Raw genomic sequence first — 22,389 nt, forward strand, 5'->3', positions numbered from 1 at the left:
CTCACTGACACGCGTCGACGAAGCAAAGATTTTGGGATTTAAATTTCTATTCTACCCCTTGATTTGTGGCTTTTAAATTGCCTTGGTTCGGCATCATTAGAATGAAAAATGATTATTATGCTGCTTTCGGAGGCGGAGGTGCGGCAAAATTGCGGCAAGATTGCGAATCAGCGGGAAGAATTAAATAGAATTTGGTTTTTGGCACCCAGCGAATGGGGCTTTCATTTTGAGTCAAGTATATAAAATGGGTGAATGGATATTCAGTTGGCCAGTCGAATAAAATGAATTTTAGGACTAGTGTGGATCCAGAAAAAGATGTTAAGAAGTTTACAATTAGCCTTGATTTTTGCATTACATTTTTTCATTGCATCACATTGAAGTTTAGTTCCCACTTCACTCAACTCAGCTAATTACTGACATATTTTTCTAATGAATTTCGATTTTTTTTATTGACTTTCAATTGATTGATTTGCTGGTAGCGAACGGAGGGGAATCCCACGCACGCTGCGATCATCCAACGCGTGTCGATCCATTTCCGTAAGTCGAACGAGTTAATCAAAAACGATGCCAGCGAAGTGAACTTCATTCCGCTACGCCCTATGGTCATAATGTTCCGTCGCTCCAAATCGGGACAGAATTGATTAGGCACTGCAACTATTTCCTATTCGATCGCGTACCAAATGCCACTGGGCGTTGCGACCATGCAACCAACCAGTCTGAACTCCAAGTTGTGATCAGTTGACATGTTCCTAGCCACAATGCATAATGGTTGCCCACACTCATAACCGGGGGTAATCTGCATAAACGGAGGCTATATCAAGTGCCATGCGCCGGCGGGTTCGTCAATCTCCTCCCGGGCCGGTTCCTTCACTCAAAATAGTTCATAATTGCCCCACCAGCGGGCGGAGATCGGCAGATTGAAGTCTCTAAATGGCACCTCGACTGCCTTGCCAAGTGTTACACAGAAAGAAAGTATCTTACAGATATTTCCTTGTAAAAAACAAAGATTATTTTGAGCGATTTATGAATGAATATTATAATCGAGAACCTAGCAACCCTGACAATTTGTTGCTCTGTATTTTCCGATTTTAAGTTAATTCCCTTTGATTAAAGTGACCTTATTTTTGAGCAGTGCAGCTATTTCAGCTTGTCGGCTTCGATACAACAAGATGATCTGTTGTCGAAGGCGGCATGCAACAGGTACCGCCTCTCCAGTAAACAGTTTTCATTTCCACTCAATTCACAGTTCACTCAGCTCGATTCAATTTCGACTCGTTTCTCTCGTTGCTGGTTTGTCTCTCTGAACTCCGCCGTCTGCTTTTGTTTGGGGCCCCCGACTCGGGATTTCAGTCTCAAAGCGGCTTTCAAAGCGCGTGGAATGTGCCGCGGATACAAAAGAATTTGCTTAGCTATCAATTCCCCGTAGACAGTGTGTTTGTTTTGCTCGGAGCAACGTGTTGCATGCGAATTTGATGCATAAACTTTGATCATCTCGATACAATAAAGAACCAAAAAAAGTATTTCCGCATCCAAAATCCGTAGTTGAGAGACGCCGGCGCTGATTAAAAGAAACCAGTGCCCGTCTCCAATTATAAACATATTGTTGTTTAGAGCAATTCACCTGTAAACAATATGGAAAAGTGTACCCAAATGGCTTCTGTTTTCATAGTGTGTAATTTGCAACAGCGGGTAACAGCGAGGAACTAGCGACCCACATTGCGTATACTTAATGCCTGATTTCACTTTGCACTCGCTCACACATCCTGGGCGTATACGTAACGAGCGGCCCACACAGCGCACACATTACACAATCCTCAGGTTGCAGCTGCAAGTCACCACAGAAATGATATCTAGACACTCGCACCGCCTCTGCTCAACTTACTTACATTTCGATATCACATTCAAGTCAAATTCATAAATAACCAAAGAAATTTCATGCCACCAAAACCGGAAACGAAATTGGACCCATTTTGGCTGCATTTAGTGTCAAGCGATGGCCATTTCGACGCGTTCCACATTTAAATTTGATCCGAAATGGGAAAACATGTAAACCAACGACAGAGACATATGAATATGCACGCAATTGAGTTGGAATTTCTTTCCATTATTGCTGTTGTCATTGCAATTGAATATCAATCGAAATGAAATCGCTTGCAACTATTGCCACATGGCTTTCAATTCAGTTCGTTAATGCGAAGCGATTGATTCGGTCGATTCCCCTTGGGGCAGTCCACTTAATTGCCTGGCTAATTAAAGATCCTATCTATGGGATCTATCATGAACTCCCTCATACTTGACCGCCAAAGCTGATCCCGCTCAGCCGTTGTCATCCGTTCCTCTTATCAAAACAAAGGCCAGCAAACAAGCAAATTCAATTTCTCTTTTCCCCGAATCTAACAGACCAATAAATCTCGTCTTTTGAGCCAACATTTGTGCCCTGCGGCGGGTCAAAGTCAAAGATCTCGCGGTGGAAATCAAATATTGCGGCAAGCCGCTAAATGAATCCCATTTTAATGCACAGCTCAAAAAGAAGATCTCTAAGCTGAGTAAATTAATTGGTATTGGTATCATTAAGTATTATCTTAATGATATATGTACACAAAATTCCTTCACTATTTGCAATACACACAAACTTCTCATATCTTTTCATAATGATAGCTAATTTTTATAATCCAAGATCTCATTGTAATCAGAAGCAAACGAATTCTTCAGATTTAAAAGAAAAGCTTTAGATAAATGTAAAGATTACATCAACTGCATATGTGGTTCCTCCAGTATTTATCAAAATCATTAAATTTTTTCTTTCTGTGTGCGATATTTGCGCTGCTGATGGTTTCCAATTGCAATTAAAAATGCAGACCATGCACGAAGTAAGGGTTTCATTTTGGCTTCGGTTTTTTGGCTCGCACGGCGTTTGGGCTTAGCTTGACATATCCGAATCCGATTCGAATCCACTTTCATTTTCGGAGCTGTGACACTCTGAATGGGCCAATGCAAACGTAATCGCAAATGTCATCAATCAGCGGCGTCGCACTCGCAGTCGGCGACCTGTCAATATATCATTGCCTCAATGCCTCGCCACTTGACCCTCGCAATCCGAGCGTCATTGCTGCGGCGGCAACGTTTGTTGTAGGCGTCGGTTGAGACTCCAATCTTTCAGTGGGCGATGCCTTTGGTCTTTGCGGAGCTGACAGCCCATCACAATTAGTTATAATTATGTTAGACGCTGGTCGCTATAAATAAACGTTGTTTATGCCCCACCATTTGGCCGCAAAGAGCGTCGCAAACCCATACGAATGCTGTGGTTGCGAGTTGGTAACCCAATATTGATGGGACTAACTGTGGGGTCAATTGAGTTTGAACTAGATAGAGCTTAGCAGTCGATACTGGTAGCCATTCTATTATTATTTCTCTACTGAAGTCACACGCGATAAAAACTTGCAGCTCTGTTTGAATTTCATGTGTCAAATTACAGGTTTTTCACATCCCCAAGTTAAAATAAATACTATTGCTTTGTTTTACTACGAAGAGTAGCTTTGCTAGGTTTCTGATTGCTCAAATTCATAGTTATGGAAGTTTAAATATTTGCTTAGGGTTTATAAACATTTTAGAAGTAAATAATGCTATTGTTATTAACGAAGTTTAGATTTTGACAATCATATGTTGACATTTTCGTGACATGTTGACTTTGTAAATATCACTAAAAAGTCGTTAGGTTATAAGTTACTGTTTAATATGAACATTAAATTAGATTTTGATGTATAATACTTCAAAAATCCGGACTAAAAATCAGCATTATCATTACAACCTCGCACCTCCATCGTTTGCTCTTCAGACCCTAATCTTACATCATCAACCCAATACGAATCCCATTTCTTGACCATTATGATTTCTCCGGCATTCCTAGTTATCCATCTACACCTTCCCAATTCCCAATTGTGTGGGTTTCTATGGCTATTAATCCACTCTAATCTATTCTATTCCAATCTGAGCTTCCTGTGCGCTTCTGACTTGGACAATTTCCTGCTTCAATTTGCGCACAAGCTTCGGGCAAATCAGAAAAAAATTGTTCACGAAGTTTAACAAATTTTTGGTCTTGTTGTATTTACAAAAAGTTAATTATTTAATGATTTATGATAGCCCGTTGTTGTTTCATTTCCATTATAACCAATTTGGCTTGGGATTTTATTTATAAGCATTCGCTAAGTTAAATGAAACTCGTTATTTGGCAAATGATGTCATAGAGGCAACGCCTTCGGATCATACCAGATCCATGGGTGAAAAAGAGAGAGACTAGGCGTCGCCAAATTTGTTTTCTGTCCAAGTCCAGAGATCGATTCCAGATAAGCAGAGTTTGCTGGTTGGTGTGGAATATCTTAAATGAGTTTTATAGCCGGTCTTCGATCTCAAACTGACCCACTTTAGCGATGGCATGAAGAAAACTGCATTTTTCGTGACTTATCAAGGTGTTCTCGTTCAGAAGAAAGGGGCAGGTCAGAACTGAAGTCATTTAGCTGGGTACACTTTCCATTCGTGAACTAATCCGAACAAGAAATACAAAAGGTAGCGCTCGATCATGACCGACGTGGATGTACTCAGCTCGAGAATGAAGTCTCGGCTTCACCTGCAAACCAAAACGATTGGTGCCGAGCGGATCAAGAAGGCCAAGGACAACAACGAGGACATCGCCGTGCTGAGCATGTTCCTGCCCAACGCCTCCGCCGTGGAGGAGAACCGGAACTTTTATTGCCAGTTGGGCGATTATTGTCGCCTCGGCGATCCGCGTGCCAGCAAAGCAGGTAACATGGCCAGCAGTAATATTCCAGTGGTCCACACACTCATAAATCGAACTTATGTTAATTAACAACGGATGAGACATCATAATTTATCAATATTATTGTCCGAAAACTATTCAAATTGGCCAGAAGAAAGGAACCGCCCACTGGCTGGTGGCGAGATCCATAGCGTCATCGCCATCGATGGATGATGATGAGTAATGAATCCATTTAAGGGGGTCTCTCAAACAAGACAGACAACTAATCTATTACTTTATAAATCTAGGGTCTATCAACTTGGATGTGTAATAAAGAAAGACAACCTATAAAATTTAAATAATCAAACCAATATTGTAAAGTAAATCTTTTTATTAACAAGGTTGATTTTGAAAGCATGCATACTAGGTCTGGTATGAAGTACTATTTTGGTATTATTTAATAAATTAACGTAGATGAATAAAATTAAGGTCGAGTGAAATTTAATGACGCATTTTAATGGAATTTTCGTTAGACAATTTAGCACAACTCCCAGAACGAATTTTCCCGAGAATGCCCCTGCTGTCTTGCTTGGCAACCGTGAATTAAAGAATAATTCGCAGACGACATAGTCAACATTTCCACTCAATTACCCGCACTAGCAGACCTTTTTTTTCTCGTGACGGAGAAAATTTGCCTCAACTCTTTTTTGTCTGATTATTTTTGGCCAGCAACATTACGAGCACGCAATAAATAAAGCAAGAAGATGGCAAAATCCTCAAAGGTTTATATGGACTACTAACACTGCAATAGCCCTAAATCATATAGGGAATGGCTTTTGTCTCGAGACTAGCCAAAATTTGCGTAATTTCTGCATTAATTATTATGAAAATGTTAAAGCCAAAAGGGAAGAATCGAGCGGGGCGTGACTGGCACCCCTCGCTTTGGGAAAAAAAGTTGCATGTCTGGCTGACATAAAGAAGGAACGCTTTTGTTTCTATATTGGAAACGGATTGTCTTCCATCCACTGATTGACTCTGCCCTCAATCTGTCGCTGCCTTAAAATTGAGTTCTCCTCAGATTGAATTGATAGGCTCCGGAGCTGGGTTAGTGGGTTGCCAAAGTTCAAGGTTCAAGGCCTCAAGAAGGCGGAAATTGATTTCGACTTGGATTGATTTTTTCCCACCCGCTATTCTGCTTTCAGGCACCAAGAAGATGGAGTATAAAACCAGGCAGTGGCACGAGAACTGCTTCTGCTGCTGCGTCTGCAAGACGGCCATTGGGACCAAGTCCTTCATCCCGCGGGAGCAGGAGATCTACTGTGCCGGCTGCTACGAGGAGAAGTTTGCCACGCGCTGCATCAAGTGCAATAAGGTTAGGAAGATGGGAGTATGGCTATTTGAATGGAACTTTAGTTCAGATTTCGTAGTACACCCTATTTCACTTTTAGTATCATTGTATTATTGAATCTAATCCGATCTAACCTTCATGTTGCTTTAGGTCATCACCTCGGGAGGTGTTACCTACAAGAATGAGCCGTGGCATCGCGAGTGCTTCACCTGCACCCACTGCAACATCACGCTAGCTGGCCAGCGATTCACCAGCCGCGACGAGAAGCCCTATTGTGCCGAGTGCTTTGGCGAGCTGTTTGCCAAGCGGTGCACGGCCTGTGTGAAGCCCATAACAGGTGAGCCAAATAGACGATATATATCAAGGAAATCTGACTCAAAACCCTTTTTCTTATCAGGCATTGGCGGCACACGCTTCATCTCGTTTGAGGATCGCCACTGGCATCACGACTGTTTCGTGTGTGCCAGCTGCAAGGCTAGTCTGGTGGGTCGTGGCTTCATCACCGACGGACCCGATATCCTGTGCCCCGATTGTGCCAAGCAGAAGCTGATGTAAGGCATCTGCAACGAGTCTGGATGTGGGAGAGCTGTGGAGCAGCAAGCTTAAATTAGCCATAAACAAATTCAACGAAATTATGGATCAAATCAGAGGGATACTTACAAGTGGAAAACGATGAAGAGGAATATACACAGATGTATTAAACGATATACAAGAGATGATAATGCCTTACACTTACATTAGATATGAGAAAATTAGCTGAAGCTGATGATGATGATGAGTCCTACTAAATCAAAAGCAAATCAAATTTTGTAAACTTCAAGTCGATAGTGTTAGCTAAAATCTATGGTAACTTCGCTTTATCTTCACGCGAGTAGAGCAGCACATCAGATTGTATAGAAACTTATTATTTGTAATTGCATTTCAGAACGAAATCAAAATCACTAAACAACAAAAAAAATGGAAAAACCCAAAAAAATCAATATGAAATACTGATCCAATTGTAACTATTGTTGCCACATTGAAAAATGTATGTTTATTTATTTATTTTAAGTTTTAACCAAGCGACGAGCGAGTCGAACGCGATGAAAGTTTCCTAACCGCTGGTTTCAGTTCTAAACAGTTCTATTGTATTAAAAACCACACACGATTTTTGTTTGATATATATAGTACATTATGTTTATTAAACAGAAACACAAGGAACACACACGCACACAGACACAAGTCCTAGCAATTTAATTGTTTAGTTTATATTATTTTCGTTACGATCCCTTCGTCCGTTTACCTATTTACCTATTTTAGAGACTCCGCTTACTTGAAGCACTAAATACACACACACACAAATAATAATGATAATTGCGACACAACATTATATCAATGTCCTTAACTATTTAATGAAATTCAATCTAAATAAATTAATAAATTATCAACGAAAATTAATGGTTTTTATGCAGGAGCTTGGTAAAGGCATTACATCCAGATCTGTAACTTTAAAACTAAGTATACTGTCACCCTAAATATTTCAAAAACTTGTAACCGATTTTTGGGGTGACCAGTTGTCGAATTTTCACGTTGCCAGACTGAGCGACAAACTTGAATACAAGACTTAGCTTTCAATTAACAATAAATATAGCTTTTTTTTTACATTTCTCACTGCAATCTCAAAAATTATAAGTTCAATCAACTAAAGAGTTTTTTTTTATATTTTTATGCCGAAAAACATTCTTTAGGACCATTATTATGTATTTTTCAAAATGAAGTGCTTAAATATTTTATAGTTGATCAACTTCATATGTATATTTCTCTCCCAAGACAAACATTTTATTCATTGTGGGTGACTTGAACCCTTCTCATATATCTTCGGGGAATATAACACTTTCACTGCATGATAATATCGACTTGCGATATTAGCAATACACTTCGCTTTCGGGGCCAGTTGAAGAATAATATAACAGAAAATTGACAAATAAATGCAAATAAGTAACTCAAACAGCAGAAACAACTCAAAACCAAAGCGCAGCCACTGCTCAGGGCACGTCTCAAAGTTGGGTTTGGGCTTATTGGCCATGTGCCAGGCGAAGTCAAGCCAAGCCAAACGCCTAACCAAACCGAACAAAGGCAAATACAAACAGTGCTCAGTTACACTCAAAATGCGTACGAAAAACGGGTAAGACGCGGAGAAAAAGCGCAGCAGTTGGAATAAGTTCGTTGGCCAAGGCGAAGCCAAAATTAGTGCACCCACAGGCCAGTGCCAGAGCGGATCTTCTCTAGACTTCGATCATTCGACATGCAGTTGATCTATTTGACGCTGGGATTGGGACTGATCTTCACCACTGCCCTTCAGGCGGCCATCATACCACTGACCCTGATCAAAAACGGAGTTGGAGCGAATCAAGCGCTTCCCATGGATACGGAGAAGTTTGGTTACCTGGAATTCAAGCCCAATGGATCACTAATACTCAGAAGGACGCCCAATCAGAGCGGCAATAACCTACAGGACCTGGTGATGCTGAGAGGAGTTCTTCAGGCTCTTAAAGCGAATCCCTCGAAAATGTCGGAAATCCGTGGCGAAACGCCATTGAGCCTAAGGATCTATGGAGATGGAGTGGAGCACAAGTTTCCGCCCATACTGGAGAATATCATCCAACGCATTCAAACGTATTTTTCGGTTTATCGCTTTACGGATACAAGCAAACCCGGTGGATTCCAGCGAATTGAACTTACTACACAGCCGGCGGAGGATTCTCCGGATGTAACCACAATAAAAGCCGAGAACAATGATGAACTGATAGTAGTCGGAGAGCAGGACGCGTACATTACAGTGGGTGATGATACAGACTAGAAATAAAGCTATTTAATACATATTTATTCACCTAGCTATGTAAGATGATAAAAGTGCCGTACTTCAAATATTTTTTGAAAATATATCACCCTCATTCGCAAATATCAGGGCACGTTTCGACGTTACTTTGTATGCAGGGTTGTGAATCGGGCACTTTATGATTTTATTTACCCAACCGTGTAATAGTTGCAATATTTGTATGTTGCTGGGGATTTTCTGGTCTACGCATAAAGCTATGCGAATTTCGGCGAATTTTTGGGGGTCATTGTCATTACGTAATCAATTGCTAAAATAAATGCCTTGCATGGTAGAGAATTAAATAAATATTTTAATTATTTTTTTGTATTACGGTCATATACGAATAGTTTCTTTCATAAAATCTTTTTAAAAACCTTTCTGTGGTCGTAAAAAGTCGTAAAATTTTTCCACATAGCCCCAACCCAACCTAAAATTTCCATTCCCTGCATTCTACATTTTACATTCACTTTTTTATTGTTCTGTTTTACGTTTTCAATGTTATGGTTAATGAATATGTAATGATGATGATGAATACGAACTTTTCGTGATGATAATTATGAATGAATGTCTCTTTCTCGTTTCGCTGCTGTTAATTAATGTCTGGAAAATGGAAAATGTTGCGGATGCGTGTGTTGTATGTTAGTAATTATATGTACGATTGGTGGGTGGATGGATGGTGGATGAGGGGGAACCCCATGACCCGGTCGACATTGCGCCGGGCCAGCTATGAGAATCAGTCGTAGAACCAAAGCTGCCCAAGGGATGAATGAGATTCAAAGATGAGTTCTGGTTCCAGCCGAGCCTCTAAGCCTGCGGCACAATGGCATCGGCGATGATCTCCTGCTGCTTCGGCTGCTCAGTCTGGATGGCCTCGGCGGGAAGAATCTTGGTCTGTGGATCCGCCTGGATGGGCTTCTTCACCAGCTCGGTCTGAATGGTCTTGATCAGCTCCTTCTGCTGCTCAATTTCGGCGGCTGTGAAAAACATGACATGGTCAAACCGATAAAGTGTGCTTAATAAAAGACCTCACGTTGTTGCTTCAATATCTCCTCTGCAATCCCTATAGTTTTCTGTTCCAGCTGACGGCCGTTCTTCTGCTCCTTAGCATCAGGAATAGTGGGCTTCAAGTCCTGAGCAGCCTGTTCAAAAACCTGTTCCTTTAGCAGGGGCTGTTCCTTCAACAGGGACTGTTCCTTTACCACGGGCTGTTCCTTCAACAGGGGTTGTTCCTTTAGCACGGGTTGTTCCTTCAACAGTGGCTGTTCCTTTACCAGGGGCTGTTCCTTCAGCAGGGGCTGTTCCTTCAACAAGGCCTGTGGTTCCGGCTTGATCTCAGCCAGCGGTTCCGGCTTGATCTCAGCCAGCGGTTCCGACTTGATCTCAGCCTGTGGTTCAGCCTTCAGAGTCTGCTTTAGAGCAGTTTCGGCAGATGCCAACGCCGGTTCGGGTTCCTGCTGGATGCTGCGTGCTCGGATGGTGGAGATGGGCCAGGTGTAGAGGGGACCATGCACCACATCAACCACCGGAGTGTGATAGACCTGGGGCAGACGGTAGAAGTGCCTGGCCTCGGTGGCAATCAATGGCTGAGTATTGGCTGGCGTTTCGATCAGCTCAATTTTCTCGGTCTTCAAGCCCTGCAACTGCTCCTCCTTCTTGGACCCACTTGGTGGGAACAGCGAGGGGAAGAAGCCCGCTCCGGCGGAGGCTGCGGATGCTGCCGCCTCGCTCAACTGGCCACTCACGATCTCGACGCCCTGCTGGGACACCTGCTGGATCTGGTTGGCAATCTCGCCCGTGTTCTCCCACTGCTTGGTCTCCGGAGCACCGCCAGCACGGCCAGATCCCACGGCATCTACGACCGGCACCACCTGGGCAGCAGTTCCAGCAGGCACATACACAATCGTCTCCTCATGGTGGTGCGGAGTGGCCACGCGGGCCAGTGGCGACAGTCCGTGGACATAGCGGAGAGCGGGTTCCAGGTGAACCTGCGCCTGCGGAGTCACAATCACGATGTGCTGGGCCGTCGGCTCCAGAGGCCTGGCCTGACAGCCCATTGCCGCCAGGGACAGACAAAAGGCCGCGAGGAGGAACATTCTGTAGGGGGTAAGGATGATAGATCGATCGTAAAGAATTGTGTATACTTAAGCAATACGTATAAATTTCGACATAAATGAGCTTTAATAGATACGTATTTTTTTTGGAAGTGTACACAGAATAAAGTGAGTAAGTGTAACTATAGGCGCGCTTACTCAATATTTCTGGGTAGATGAATCCCTACTGTATATTATTATCGTCTTAGCTCAAGTGCAGTAAACGGGTCTAGCCAATGGTCTATTTATAGCCGCACTCCTGCCACCGCACCAAAGTCCATTCTAAATTTAACGTTACTATGCGCAACTGTGTGTATCCGTGTGTAATTGCATGTTGCCTGGTCGGACAGGATGCTCCTCGTACTTGCATGGATCGAGGGACTATCAACCGGTTTGCAATTGATTGGCCAGGCCATTGGAACTTCTTTGCCTAGCACTTCTAGTGTAGATACTAGCTAATGACTGCAAGCAGCTTTATGGCTTAAATCGGTACTTGATAGTCAAGTTCGTCGTCCCCACCTCTTTACAAGTGCTCCTTGTGTGGTACTTGCCAAGTTCGGCTCTTAAGTCTTTTGTTTGTTGGTAAAAAATATGTTATGCTAACTGGGAACATCGCTCCTTATTTTCAAGACTTGTGTGATTAAATTCGATCTTTAGATAAAGTTCTTCAAATGTTAATGTACAATAATATGTTATATAAGTCGTTCTTTCAATATTAAATTTGATCTTTAGATAAAGTTCTTCAAATGTGATTATGCAATAGTTTTGTTCTTACAATTTGTTAGCAAATCAAATTCGCATTGGGTTGATCCAGTTTCTTTGATAATATTATAATATCGCTTTTAAGTTTCTGAAAGTTTCTTTTATAAGTTTCTGAATTCCTATGCCTTTTTTCCCCTAATTTCGAAGCTGAAATCAATAATTATTTATATTCTTCACGTCCAATTTCAATCAATTTAAAAAACCCTTAGCTTTCTGATAAAAAACTTGTATTCTTTCATAAATACTAAATTTTTTGTACTATTCTTCATGGCTTTAGCCCATAATTTCGGATATATTTACTTTCTTTTCGCGATTTTATGGCTAGACCTAGCCTATAACTTAGTTGTTTAATGACCCCATTAAAAGAACTTAAGACCAGAGAAAAACGAGATTGAATTAAGCACACTTTTTGAAATAAGCCGAGCATAAACGCAAATTGAGGGTCAGACTTACATTTCAGTAGTTGATGGGGCCTTTCTCGACTTTCCCAAATCTAGGCAGGTAGTTTGATGGAGTTCTCTGGTGGCCACACGATCCGCAATCCGCTCAAGAAGAATCTAAATTATCACTAGTCAGTCTGAACACAATGGCAGTGAACACAACGGGCTCAGTCTTCAGTGTTAACACGGCGACCACTTCAAGGAAACTGGTGGCCAGTGCTGCTCGGCCATGGCCTTTTATAATGTGCGACCACAGACCCCTTACCCTGACCTATCCCAAGAACAAAGAGCTGAAGACCTGATGGAACTGGAAATGCGCAGCTTCCCGCAGGAAAGCTGAAGGGGGAACCAAGTCGTTCGCTGGCCAAAAGAAGCCCGAATAGCCAACAAAGCTGGCTGGCCAGATACATTCTGGTTTCAGGTTCGCTTGCAGATGGCAGATGGTCAACGAAGATGCCGTCTTGGCCACATCCCCGGCCAAGTTCTGGGCCTATCAAGTTTGTTAAACCTGCCGCGTAATAGAAGTCAAGCATGGCATGGGCGAACGCATTGAAGCCGCATTGACGGGCAAAGGTACTCGGATGGGAGACGGTAGATGGGAGATGGTCGATGGAGCCAACTGGTTCAGGTGCAAATTGAATGTGTTCCTTCCTGCCGACCGCCCCTCCGTCCGCTGCCCGCTTAGATAATTTATTTTCATGTTGCCTGCCCTGGCGGAAAAGATTAATCAAGATTTGCACATGCTTGCATTCAGTCCGCCTGAGATTTTCAATGCGCTGGCCGCAATCGCATAAATAAATTTATATTCCTTATAAACTGTATGCACTTCCCGCAGCAATTAGATGCGTCTCTGTCGCAGTCTTCACGTGATCTTGAATGGCTATTTGCGGTCTGTGATTCGAACGCCCGATAACAGGGTATGGAAAACTCCAGTTCCTTGGCTCGCAAGTCGGTTGTAATTACGTTCCTCTTAAAGACCGAACAATTATGCGAACTTTACGATCCCTTGCAAGCCATTTTTTTGTCTGACATTTTGTAACAAAGTGAAATGACTTTTCAACAAATAATTTACATGGACTATTTTCTGATTTCTAGAACTTTTAAACTAACATTCACATTCCAGAAACTAAGCATTTTTAACGCAATAACAAATTATTAGGTTAATATGAGAAGGTAAATAATTCATTTAAATAGGCATATTTTATTGGCAATCTGGGAGCTGGCACACAATATGTTGCTTAAAGTAAACTATGAATCTCATTGCGATCAAGTTCAATCCAATTGTAATCTGGTTCATCCAATCCTATAGCATTAGTTCTATTCCGAGTGTAGACGCCGTTTGGGTGCCATGCGGATGAAGGGTGTGGGATGCGGCATGGCCATCTTGGTCAGCGCCTGCCTGGCTGCGTAATCCTCTGCGATGGCGGTGCGCCACCTTTCCACCAGGGAATCCCCTCCAGAGATGCGAACCGGGACCAATTGCTGAGGAGTTTCCCGGGTCAGAGGGAAGCGGGCAACAGTCAGAGGTACATCATTATAGTCATAGTCTTCGCTGGCCTTCTCCGATGCCAAATTGGGACTCTTGATCACCAGTTGATTCCGAGTGGGCAATGAAATGCTGAAGGCAGCTGCCTCCTCGGGCGAAACCCCAGCAATGGCTGTGGCCTTGGGCGATGCTACGGCCAATCCATTTCGGCCGGAAAGGGCCACAGCATTAGGCTTTGAGGAGGCCACTCCACCTTCACCGGCAATCGAAAGACCTAAAAGGGCATTAGAGGGGTTAATAAAACTAAATTAAGAGAAGACTCTCCTTTAGATATCTTACCAACTGGTTTTGCCTCAGCCACGGCGGCATCCTTTTTAGGAGCCATTACGGATACACTGTCGTTAACATCCTCATAGGGATCCTCGTTGTTGGGCGGCAGGAACTGCTCATCCGGCGAGAACTGTTGCTCGGTTACCTCGTCAAGCTTCTGTTCGTCGATCTTCTGGTCAGCCGGATTATTGGTGGCCTCTAGTCCGAAGTTGGCTGGCTGCTTTTGAGGATTGCCAAACATTTCGGGCTGCAGCAGAACACTGAAGTCCTTAATCTGTCCGGTTTGCTGGAGCAGGGCCAAACTCTGAGCAGCCTGGCCCAGTTCCAGTAGGCTGCTGGCATAGATCTTGTTGTCCTCCTCGCTGAAGGAACCTTTGCGCTTGGCCAACTCCTGAATGGCAACCAACCGAGCGGCGGCCGACTGAATTCGATTGAAGTCACTGGCGCTGGCTGAGATCGAGCTGCTGGCTCCACTAGCATCGGCTACCGCCGAGATGCTGGCCGCCGAAATGGTGATGGTGTCATCGGAGTCCCTGGGCACAGCCCTCAACTGCGGTTGTTGGCGCTGCAGGATAAAGCTGCCCACACTGCCGTCCCGCTGCGGACGCAGTTGGAGAAGCTGACCCCTCAATCCTCCGTAGTAAGGATGCTCCTCGAAGACCAGCGGAGCCGACCTCGATCTGTGTCTGCTTTTCGGGGTTAGATTTGGTTATAGAGAGTGTGTGTGTTGGGTGTGTTTGGGAGTGTTGGGAGTTGCCTGGAGAAAGCGGGGATTTAGAGAAGCGTCAAGTATCTACATGGGATTAGCGGACTACTATATGACCCAAGGCGAAAGCTGTACAGTTTACGATTTACTTTATTTACAATCTAAGAAATGACACATTAGATAGGCCTTTGTTCTTAACATAGGAACATAGGTCAGTTGGGAGGAGGAACTACCAATTAGATTCTGTTGGATAACCTACAATATAGAGCCCATTTTCAGCAACTGATTTGTTAGGAAAACTTTCTTTGGGTGTTTTGCGTACTGTGTCAATTGACCTTCAAAATAATGCTAAGTAATCAGTTGATGAAAGTGAGCTTTAAGTTAAATCCTTGCTCCTTTACGTGAACAGATCCAATTCCAGGTCCGCCGTAGCATGTGCCTTGCCACCCACACCTGCTATGGCCACAGATTCCGGATTGAAGTAAACGTTGGTGGGCACGCCCTTCTTCAGATACGCCTTGGAAATGGGCGTGGATATGGCAGTGCCACCATTACCAACCACCGCTTTGGAATGAGGTTCCAGGATGAGTGCAGCCTGCTTGCGTCCCTGGATCGCCTGAGCCTGCTCCGGTCTATATGGCAGGAAATAGTTTCCAAAGGGGATCTGCGGAAAGTTGCCGGAACTGGTGCTGGTCTTTCCGGTGGCCTCAACCTTCAAGGGAACTCTTCCACCCGCCTGCTTTCTCAGTTTTTGCGGGGCAATCGCCTTCTTCAACTGCTGCTTGGCGGAGCGGGGTGACCCAGAAGTGGAGATCACTAGCTTGCCCGGCACCGGAACAATCTCTTCGATCACATACTCGGGGTTTATTTTGCTGACCGCTGAGCGGAGACCCACATCGCTCTTCAGATCCCCAGTGGTTCGAGTCTTCTCTGCAGGCAGAGCCTGTAGCTTTTCTGGTTTCTCCAGCTCGCTGGAGCTGTCATCGGCTAAGCTTTCGGGTCGGCCAGTTGTGGTGGTGGTTGTTGCACCGGCTATGGTGGCTTGACCGGCACTGGCGATGGTGGGTTGCACCACATAGGCCAGGGGCAGATTGTAGGCGGCATAGTAGGGGGCACTGAGCAGCACGGGTTGATAGGCTCCATAGGGCGTGAGGTCCTGGGCCGGAGCAGATCCTGCAATGAGTTTTCCGGACTTCTCTGCGACGGGTGCTCCTGGTGGCCAGGCCTCGATGTTGGTGGTGCGCCAGTAGGCACTTGAGTTAAGATAGTTTTTGGTTTAGGGATAGTGGGATAGAGGAAAATGGTGAAGAGAACCGCCGGTTAGTCGGATAATATTTACAGCAATAATTCGAGGGGTTAAACTGTGTCGGGTTAATATCATGCGGAATAAGTGAGGGTTAATACGTGTGATATCTAAAACTACTATGTACAAGATGAAAGCAAAAGCCCAAACAATTACGAAATACAAATATTTATTAGAACACTAGACAATACCAACTATGGATCCTAACTAAACGTGCTAAGTAATAGCTATTTGATTTAAGCCTCGAACTGGATTAGGACTCAAACTGGCCCGTCTCCAGCCCCGCCCCCTGATCCGCCTCCATGGTTGTTGTGCCCGTGGGTGGAGCATAGTAGACCGTTGGTCCTGTGGCCACTATCTTTCCCTCTCGCGGAAAACTTCTCGTCTCCAGATCGGTGCGTGCCAGGGCATCTTTCAAGTCCACATCTGCCGGTATGGAGATCACCTTGGCACCGGGACCGGCGATGGTGAGACTCCTTGGATGGGTGAGAGCATAGCCACCGGGACCCACAATCGCCGTTCCTCCGCTGCCCGCCGTGGCCACGCCCCCAGGTCCTGCGATAGCGATGCCGCCCCTGCGCACCTTCAGCCGCTGAATGATGATTCCTCCTTCGCGCAACGCCTGCTTTTGGGTGCTTTGCTGAGCGGCGGCCACCTGGCCCACGGTGTGCATGAGGTGGTGGGCCTTGTGGGCAAACAGGTGCTTCTCTGAGGAGGCACTGTTGTCCAGTTCCGCGGCGGTATTCTCAATGGTATCCACATCATCTGCCATCCCATCGCCAGCGCCCTCGCTTTCATCCTCCCATTTATAATCCATCGAATCGATTGAGTGTTTTTTCACAGGAACGTTGCCCACAATCACAGGACCTTCTCCAGTTGTGGCCGCCATTGGAGGTCGGAAGGGGAGCTTGAAAATGTTTTGGAAGGCATTCTTGATGGCTGCCGAGGTCTGATTCTGCATCTCAGCAATATTCATTCCGGGCATGCGGAAAGGACTTAAGCGATTCCGATTGGGCAGTAAGCCACCAGATGGTGGTAAAGTAGAACTCAACAGGACAGGCGCAGAAGTAGCCTTGATATTAAGTGAGGAGGATCCCTGGTAGATTTGCTGTTCAGCATCCTTTCCACTCAAGCGAACGGGTTTCGCTGTGGAACTAACCTTCTTTCTGTTGAAAGAATTTAGTTCCGGTGCCGAACTGGGCTGAATCTTCTGTGGCTTATGCACGGGCTTCTCGCGGGAGTCCAAACGATATTCCTTGAAGTTCACAGGCGCAGGAGCCTTTGTGGTGGTCGTGGTGGTGGTGGAATTACCCCTCTTTGGGGTGCCGTCTTCATTCAGAGCCAGTTCTCGGGGCAAAAAGAACAGGTGATACTTGGGCGTCGTCTTGCCCTGTTTTCTTCCAGCCTTCGCCTTGCCATAGAAGCTGTCCACATCGCCAATGATTTTGTATCCCTTTATCTTGTATTCCTGCGAGGCATGCTCCTTGAGATACTCCTCCTTGTTAAGTTTGTACAGGTGCACAGGCACCACAAAGTGGGCGGGCAGCTGCTGAGCTTCTTGTTGGGAAGTCGGCTTCGGTACCTCCACCTGGTTGGGTCGGAAGTATAGTTGGGCTTTCTTCTCCTCCTTGGAGGAGCTCTCAATTGCCTGGCGCAACCTGGGAGGCACATTGTAGCTGCCTGCCACATTCCTTGTGAGTTTCACCGCCCTAATTGAGGGTTCTAACAAGGTCTGACCATTACTTCCCGCGAAGTGGTGCTGATGGGCGTGGAATGGCTGATGGGCGGGCTTGGGGAACAGGTATTGACTGGAATCAAGGATCGGTGGCAGCTTGGGCTGCTCCGGCTGCTTCTTCACGTAGCCAAAGGCCTCGTTAACCTTGGCTATCTGCTCGAGGATGCGCTTGGCCTCGTCCGCCTTTTCCGAGGACGGAGTGGCCGCATTGGGCTCAAAGTCTTCGGGAAATTTGACCAGCCGCTGCTTCTGAATTCTGCAAACGAAAGGTGGGGTTTGTTTGGTGGTCTCTATCTGATGGTGGAGTTAGCTTCTAGTTGCTAATGCAGGGTAATGTGTTGTTGGGTGGAGGGGAGTGAGTATCGGGGTTAGTCACAAGTCTGGGCTTTTTTCGGTTTAGTCACATAGTTCTAGGCAAGCGTATCAACTTCTACTTGGAATGAGCATTAGCGTTGACACAGTCACATTTGGCAGGCAAGGCATTTCATGGTTATTTTGGGTCTTAGGGCTGGGTTACTAGCTACTAGTCTACTTACTCGACGGCCAGTCCACCGGGCTGTTGAGCCTGGCCAAGTGCCAAAGAGGCCAGAAGCAGTGTTGAGAGCTGAAAGACAAATGTGTGACAATAGATGAATGAGATCTTTAATTTATTCCGGTTAGATAGGGTGTCTGTATTCCGATGTCGTAATGGATACAAAATTCACACGTATGGAATGCGGTCAAGTCCCTCGCGAAAGTCTCTCTCCCTGCTCCTCCAGCCCATTTGCATAATTTCTTACGCTGCTGTAAGCTAAGCCGAAAAGTGAGAGCCAGGTGGAAAGGAACGGCTTAAGTACTTGACGGATTTTCCCTCGAACACGATTGTCAAGAACCTCACGATCGGCAAATATTTGACTCACTCTCGCCGGCTCTCCACATCTTTGGCAAAGTCAATATTGACGCAACCGTTAGCCGGTGGAAACGACCAGCCAGCACGCCTATCTATCACCGCCGAAATGTCACAAAGCCGAGAGGAACTGAGACCCAAAGCCAAAGCCAAAGCTTCGAAGTCGAGGCTCGTGTTGTGTCATTGACCTGAACCTCTAGGCGGCTGTTACGATTTCGGGGCCGAAACGTAACTCGAGAGAAGAGATTCTGGCGCAGAGGCTGTCGAACCTGGTTGCCATTGATTTGCAAGAACTCTTGCATCCCCAAGCAGTAAGATGTATTTCTGTCTGCTTTCTTTTGTGAGTATCGCCTTATTTATTATATTGCCCTCCCATAACGATGCCGATTCGACCCCGTATCGGGTGTGTCTTGTCCAAAAATAAACTGGGTTAATGGCTCGAATGCAAAGTTTAAGCGCAGCATTTTATGTTCTCAAACAAGATATAAATGGGTCTGTCTCCTGATCTTAACATCCGATCAGGTGTCTTTTGGTCTTAAATGATATTCCCGAGCCATTCCAATGGAGCTAATTGAGCAGGGATTGATGGACTTGGGACGTGTGGCTAACTGTCTATACTCATAAATTGATTAATTTATGAACCACTATCGAAACGATCACAAACTCGAAAACAAACCAATGCACTTATAGTTAAGAACCCTACACAAATGTGGCCGATTGTTTGGCAGTTGGGAGGGGGAAAGAAGACTTATATTACCATTTGTTAGCCCACGCATGATTTTTATACGTTTGCGGCATATTAATTTTATGTTCTTTGAGTCATAATTAATATTTGGGCTTTTTAACCCAAGTGGTTGTATTGGTTATGGTTATAATTGAATGGCATTGTTGCTTATGGGAGTCGCTGTAGAGTTTTGACTTTTAAGGGCATGCTTTTCTTAATGGGAATATGAATAATGCAAGGAACAATACTTCCTAGGTATGAATGATTAATTCTCACTTTTTAAATTGGGGTGGGGCTAGAATATTGTCACGTTCAAATGGGATGGACAAAAGGGTTTCACTTTTCAGAAAGAATAAACTCTTTTGAAAAACATTTTTTAAAGTGAACAATAACTGGCACAAAGAGGTCTTAACCTTTTGCATTCATATAAAAAAAGATTCCCCAATATAGTTCTTTGCGTGCAAACTGATTTGTGATTATTATAATGCCCAAAAAGATTTTAGCCACTCTTATTAATATTTGCATATGGCACAGAGCATAATCAAGGCTAATTAAGGCGACCAAAAAAGACAAGAACCAAGCCAAGAATCAAAAATGTTGCTTAGTGAAAGTTAGTGTCGATTCAGAAGTGAAAGAAACAAAAGACTTAAGGCACGAACTTGGGCCAGTTGACGATTTAATGAGTTCAGCGGCAGCACAGAGCAATAAATGATTAATTGCGGTCAGGTATAAACTAGTTTCGTTTTGTATTCCCAAAATGTGAAGTGAAGTCTTGGTATTTAATTTTCTTTTTTATGCGATTTGACTTACAACAAGGAAGCGCATTTTAACGCGATGTTCTGGTGAATAGTTTCAGATTTTTCAATAAATTCTTGGTTTCGTGGCGTTGACCAATCCTCGCCTTGACTATCCTATATCCTTGAACTGCAAACGAGAACGGGAATGAGTGGCACTCTGGGTTATCACGCGGCAAAATCACACACACTAAAAGCACTAAAAAACCAATCCTGCTGAGCTTTCAATTTACGATTGTTTCAGGTTCCGTTGTTTTTCTTTCTTTTTTTTTTGTCACGCACAATAATAGGGTCTGGAAATGGAACTCCTACCAAGAACCAAGAGCCAGCGAGCCAGGCGACGTCTGAAGATGAACTGAGTGCTGGCCGGGCCCAGCGCGTCTGTTTATAACATTTCCATTAGCGATGCAAACGACGAAGCTAAAGAAATGGCCAAGAAAACAGGGCCCGATCAGGTGTAAGAGAACTGGGTTTTGGGCAGAAGAGAGAGCCGAAGAGAAGTCCGCGATTCGGGCACGTAGTCGAGCGCCTTGGCCTGGCTTTTATCTGGGGGCGTGGATCTGTGGGATTTGGTTACCATCTCCAGGGTACACAACACCAATTGATATGCAGGCTTACAACTCTAGGATATTGCAGATCGAAATCTTCCCCGATCCCTTGGGTTAGGCAAATAGTTTGCCTAACATATTGTCAGATATTTCTCAAGCATTTGATTAAGTGTGCTGACAGGCGCTTCTTCAGACGACTACTGTTTCGCAAACTCGCACCTAGCTAGAACCCAGAATCACAGCGCTGACTTTGATTAATTGGCCGTTTATTGGCTTGATTGAGTGTGACTGGACAGGAGCGAAGTGACTGGCCATTACAAGTGGAGTGAGCCACGAGAATAGAAGCGAAATGCGTGTGGGAAGTGGAGAGGTAATCAGCTCGAAACGGGCCCAGAACATGACATAAGCCAAAATGGTAAGAGACTTACCGTGATGAATGAATCGATTGGTTGCCGGGCAATTCAATTAAAATGTTTGCCTGGAACTCGTTAGAAAGTTTCGCACATAGTGACTCAAGAGTCGTGTTCTTTTTCTGATTTGACAAGCACTTCGGCGTGAAGACTTCACACACTTCTCGGGTATCAACAGATGTCAGGATTAAGACTTAGCTTCGGGCCGTTTTTGATCGATAATCATAAATAACAAATGTCTGAAATCAGAGAAATTGATTTCAGGTTCGTGCCTTAAGTCATTTGTTTTCATTGCAGACCAAAGTCTTTATTAGCCCAGAACCATTAATTTTGTGATTAACTTTGCTGTGATCCAACTGCAATTTATTCTTTTATTGGCTTTTATGCCCCAAGCAGCCAGCTACTGACTCTGCTGTTCAGGCAGCAATAATGCATATTCCTTGATTAACCAGCATCGAACGGGGGGTCGACCTTTGTGGCACACGCAGGCATCAATAAAATTGCCACAAGATTTATGGTTTCGAGTGCGCAGAGCCGAAGGGAGCATACGAAATTAGCAGCAACACGTTGTAAGCCCCGAATGCGCCACACGCACCACTAGATCCACAATTGGAATGCAGCAATCAAAAGGCGATAAATCGAACCCCAGCTGAAATCCAAGCAGCCGAAGAGCGAGTCGAGAAGTTGAAGACCGAAGCCCGAAGACCGAAGACCCAAGACCCAAGACCCAGAGACCTTGAGGCCTATTTATAAATGCAGGCGAAACGGGACTGCTAGTGGGATGTCGTTGCCTAGGCCCGGGCCAATTAAGTCTGACCTTCGTCGAGGAGGAGAATCCCAGCCCAAACCGTTGTTTATGAGGGGGGAAAAAAAAAGGAACAGCTAACTGGCACCTGGGAGAGCCGGAGCCCCAGTAATTTGTGGTTTCAATGCAGGCCGTTCTGCTGCTACGCTAACCCAATTATGCACCTCGGCTACTTCCCAGGTGAGCCATTGATTTCTACGCTGAGAACGTGGCCATTTCAGCCACACAAACCCTAGGCCCGGCCAAATAGAATCTATGTCAAGCTATGGCAAGCTTTTTAGTGCTCTTCTGTACGTTCTTTTAGTGCATTCGGCGAAGAAAGTTTTCGAGTGCGTAGGAACTTGTTTCAGGGAAATCACTCGCTTAGATCTCTTGACATTAAAATTTAATTGTGGCAGTGAAACTTTCGGTC

The 22,389-nt window shown here is 44.7% G+C and overlaps 4 protein-coding genes across 15 annotated transcripts in view; 2 read left to right on the plus strand and 2 right to left on the minus strand.

Moving 5' to 3' along the window:
* The window catches only part of LOC117140418 (four and a half LIM domains protein 2), a 61,253-nt gene extending 53,719 nt beyond the window's left edge, over positions 1-7,534 (plus strand). For 6 of the 8 annotated variants that reach the window (XM_033303297.1, XM_033303298.1, XM_033303300.1 and 3 more), the window contains 3 exons: positions 5,956-6,125; positions 6,252-6,438; positions 6,499-7,534. In XM_033303297.1, the coding sequence (XP_033159188.1) occupies positions 5,956-6,125; positions 6,252-6,438; positions 6,499-6,656 (515 nt within the window). In that variant the 3' untranslated portion in view covers positions 6,657-7,534. Of the gene's footprint in view, positions 1-1,359; positions 1,518-4,195; positions 4,800-5,955; positions 6,126-6,251; positions 6,439-6,498 lie in introns of those variants that run through there. The other 2 variants (XM_033303303.1, XM_033303302.1) reach the window with 2 other exon arrangements.
* Positions 7,535-8,291: 757 nt separating this feature from the next.
* On the plus strand, positions 8,292-9,044 carry LOC117140422. The gene has a single exon (XM_033303307.1). It carries the CDS (start codon positions 8,386-8,388, stop codon positions 8,938-8,940), a length of 555 nt encoding a protein of 184 aa, XP_033159198.1. The 5' UTR covers positions 8,292-8,385; the 3' UTR covers positions 8,941-9,044.
* A 369-nt stretch (positions 9,045-9,413) lies between these two features.
* On the minus strand, positions 9,414-12,471 carry LOC117140421 (RNA polymerase II degradation factor 1). Its single transcript, XM_033303306.1, has 3 exons — positions 12,264-12,471; positions 9,989-11,052; positions 9,414-9,932 (listed from the first exon to the last, which is right to left on the minus strand). Exons 2-3 carry the CDS (start codon positions 11,049-11,051, stop codon positions 9,763-9,765), a joined length of 1,233 nt encoding a protein of 410 aa, XP_033159197.1. The 5' UTR covers position 11,052; positions 12,264-12,471; the 3' UTR covers positions 9,414-9,762.
* Positions 12,472-13,431: 960 nt separating this feature from the next.
* LOC117140365 lies at positions 13,432-20,587 on the minus strand. 5 transcript variants are annotated; one of them, XM_033303225.1, is made up of 4 exons: positions 20,231-20,562; positions 18,347-18,414; positions 14,076-14,752; positions 13,432-14,010 (listed from the first exon to the last, which is right to left on the minus strand). In XM_033303225.1, exons 1-4 carry the CDS (start codon positions 20,243-20,245, stop codon positions 13,568-13,570), a joined length of 1,203 nt encoding a protein of 400 aa, XP_033159116.1. In that variant the 5' UTR covers positions 20,246-20,562; the 3' UTR covers positions 13,432-13,567. The 5 variants fall into 5 exon arrangements, with proteins under 5 accessions (XP_033159116.1, XP_033159115.1, XP_033159117.1 ...); XM_033303224.1 differs by having other exon boundaries at positions 14,076-14,755; XM_033303223.1 differs by lacking the exons at positions 13,432-14,010; positions 14,076-14,752 and adding an exon at positions 16,228-18,066 and having other exon boundaries at positions 20,231-20,344; positions 20,527-20,587.
* Positions 20,588-22,389: the final 1,802 nt, after the last annotated feature.

Source organism: Drosophila mauritiana, chromosome 3L (assembly GCF_004382145.1).
Source record: "Drosophila mauritiana strain mau12 chromosome 3L, ASM438214v1, whole genome shotgun sequence".
NCBI classification, from domain to species: Eukaryota; Metazoa; Arthropoda; class Insecta; order Diptera; family Drosophilidae; genus Drosophila; species Drosophila mauritiana.

What these genes read in the sequence shown, in the direction of transcription:
- LOC117140422 (XM_033303307.1), top strand. Translation starts at nt 8,386, where the DNA reads ATGCAGTTGATCTATTTGACGCTGGGATTGGGACTGATCTTCACCACT.
- LOC117140421 (XM_033303306.1), bottom strand. Translation starts at nt 11,051, where the DNA reads ATGTTCCTCCTCGCGGCCTTTTGTCTGTCCCTGGCGGCAATGGGCTGT. An exon ending in GGAGATATTGAAGCAACAAC is followed by an intron (nt 9,933 to 9,988) that starts GTGAGGTCTTTT and finishes TGTTTTTCACAG; the next exon opens with CCGCCGAAATTGAGCAGCAG.
- LOC117140365 (XM_033303223.1), bottom strand. An exon ending in CCCGGTGGACTGGCCGTCGA is followed by an intron (nt 18,067 to 18,346) that starts GTAAGTAGACTA and finishes TTTCGTTTGCAG; the next exon opens with AATTCAGAAGCAGCGGCTGG.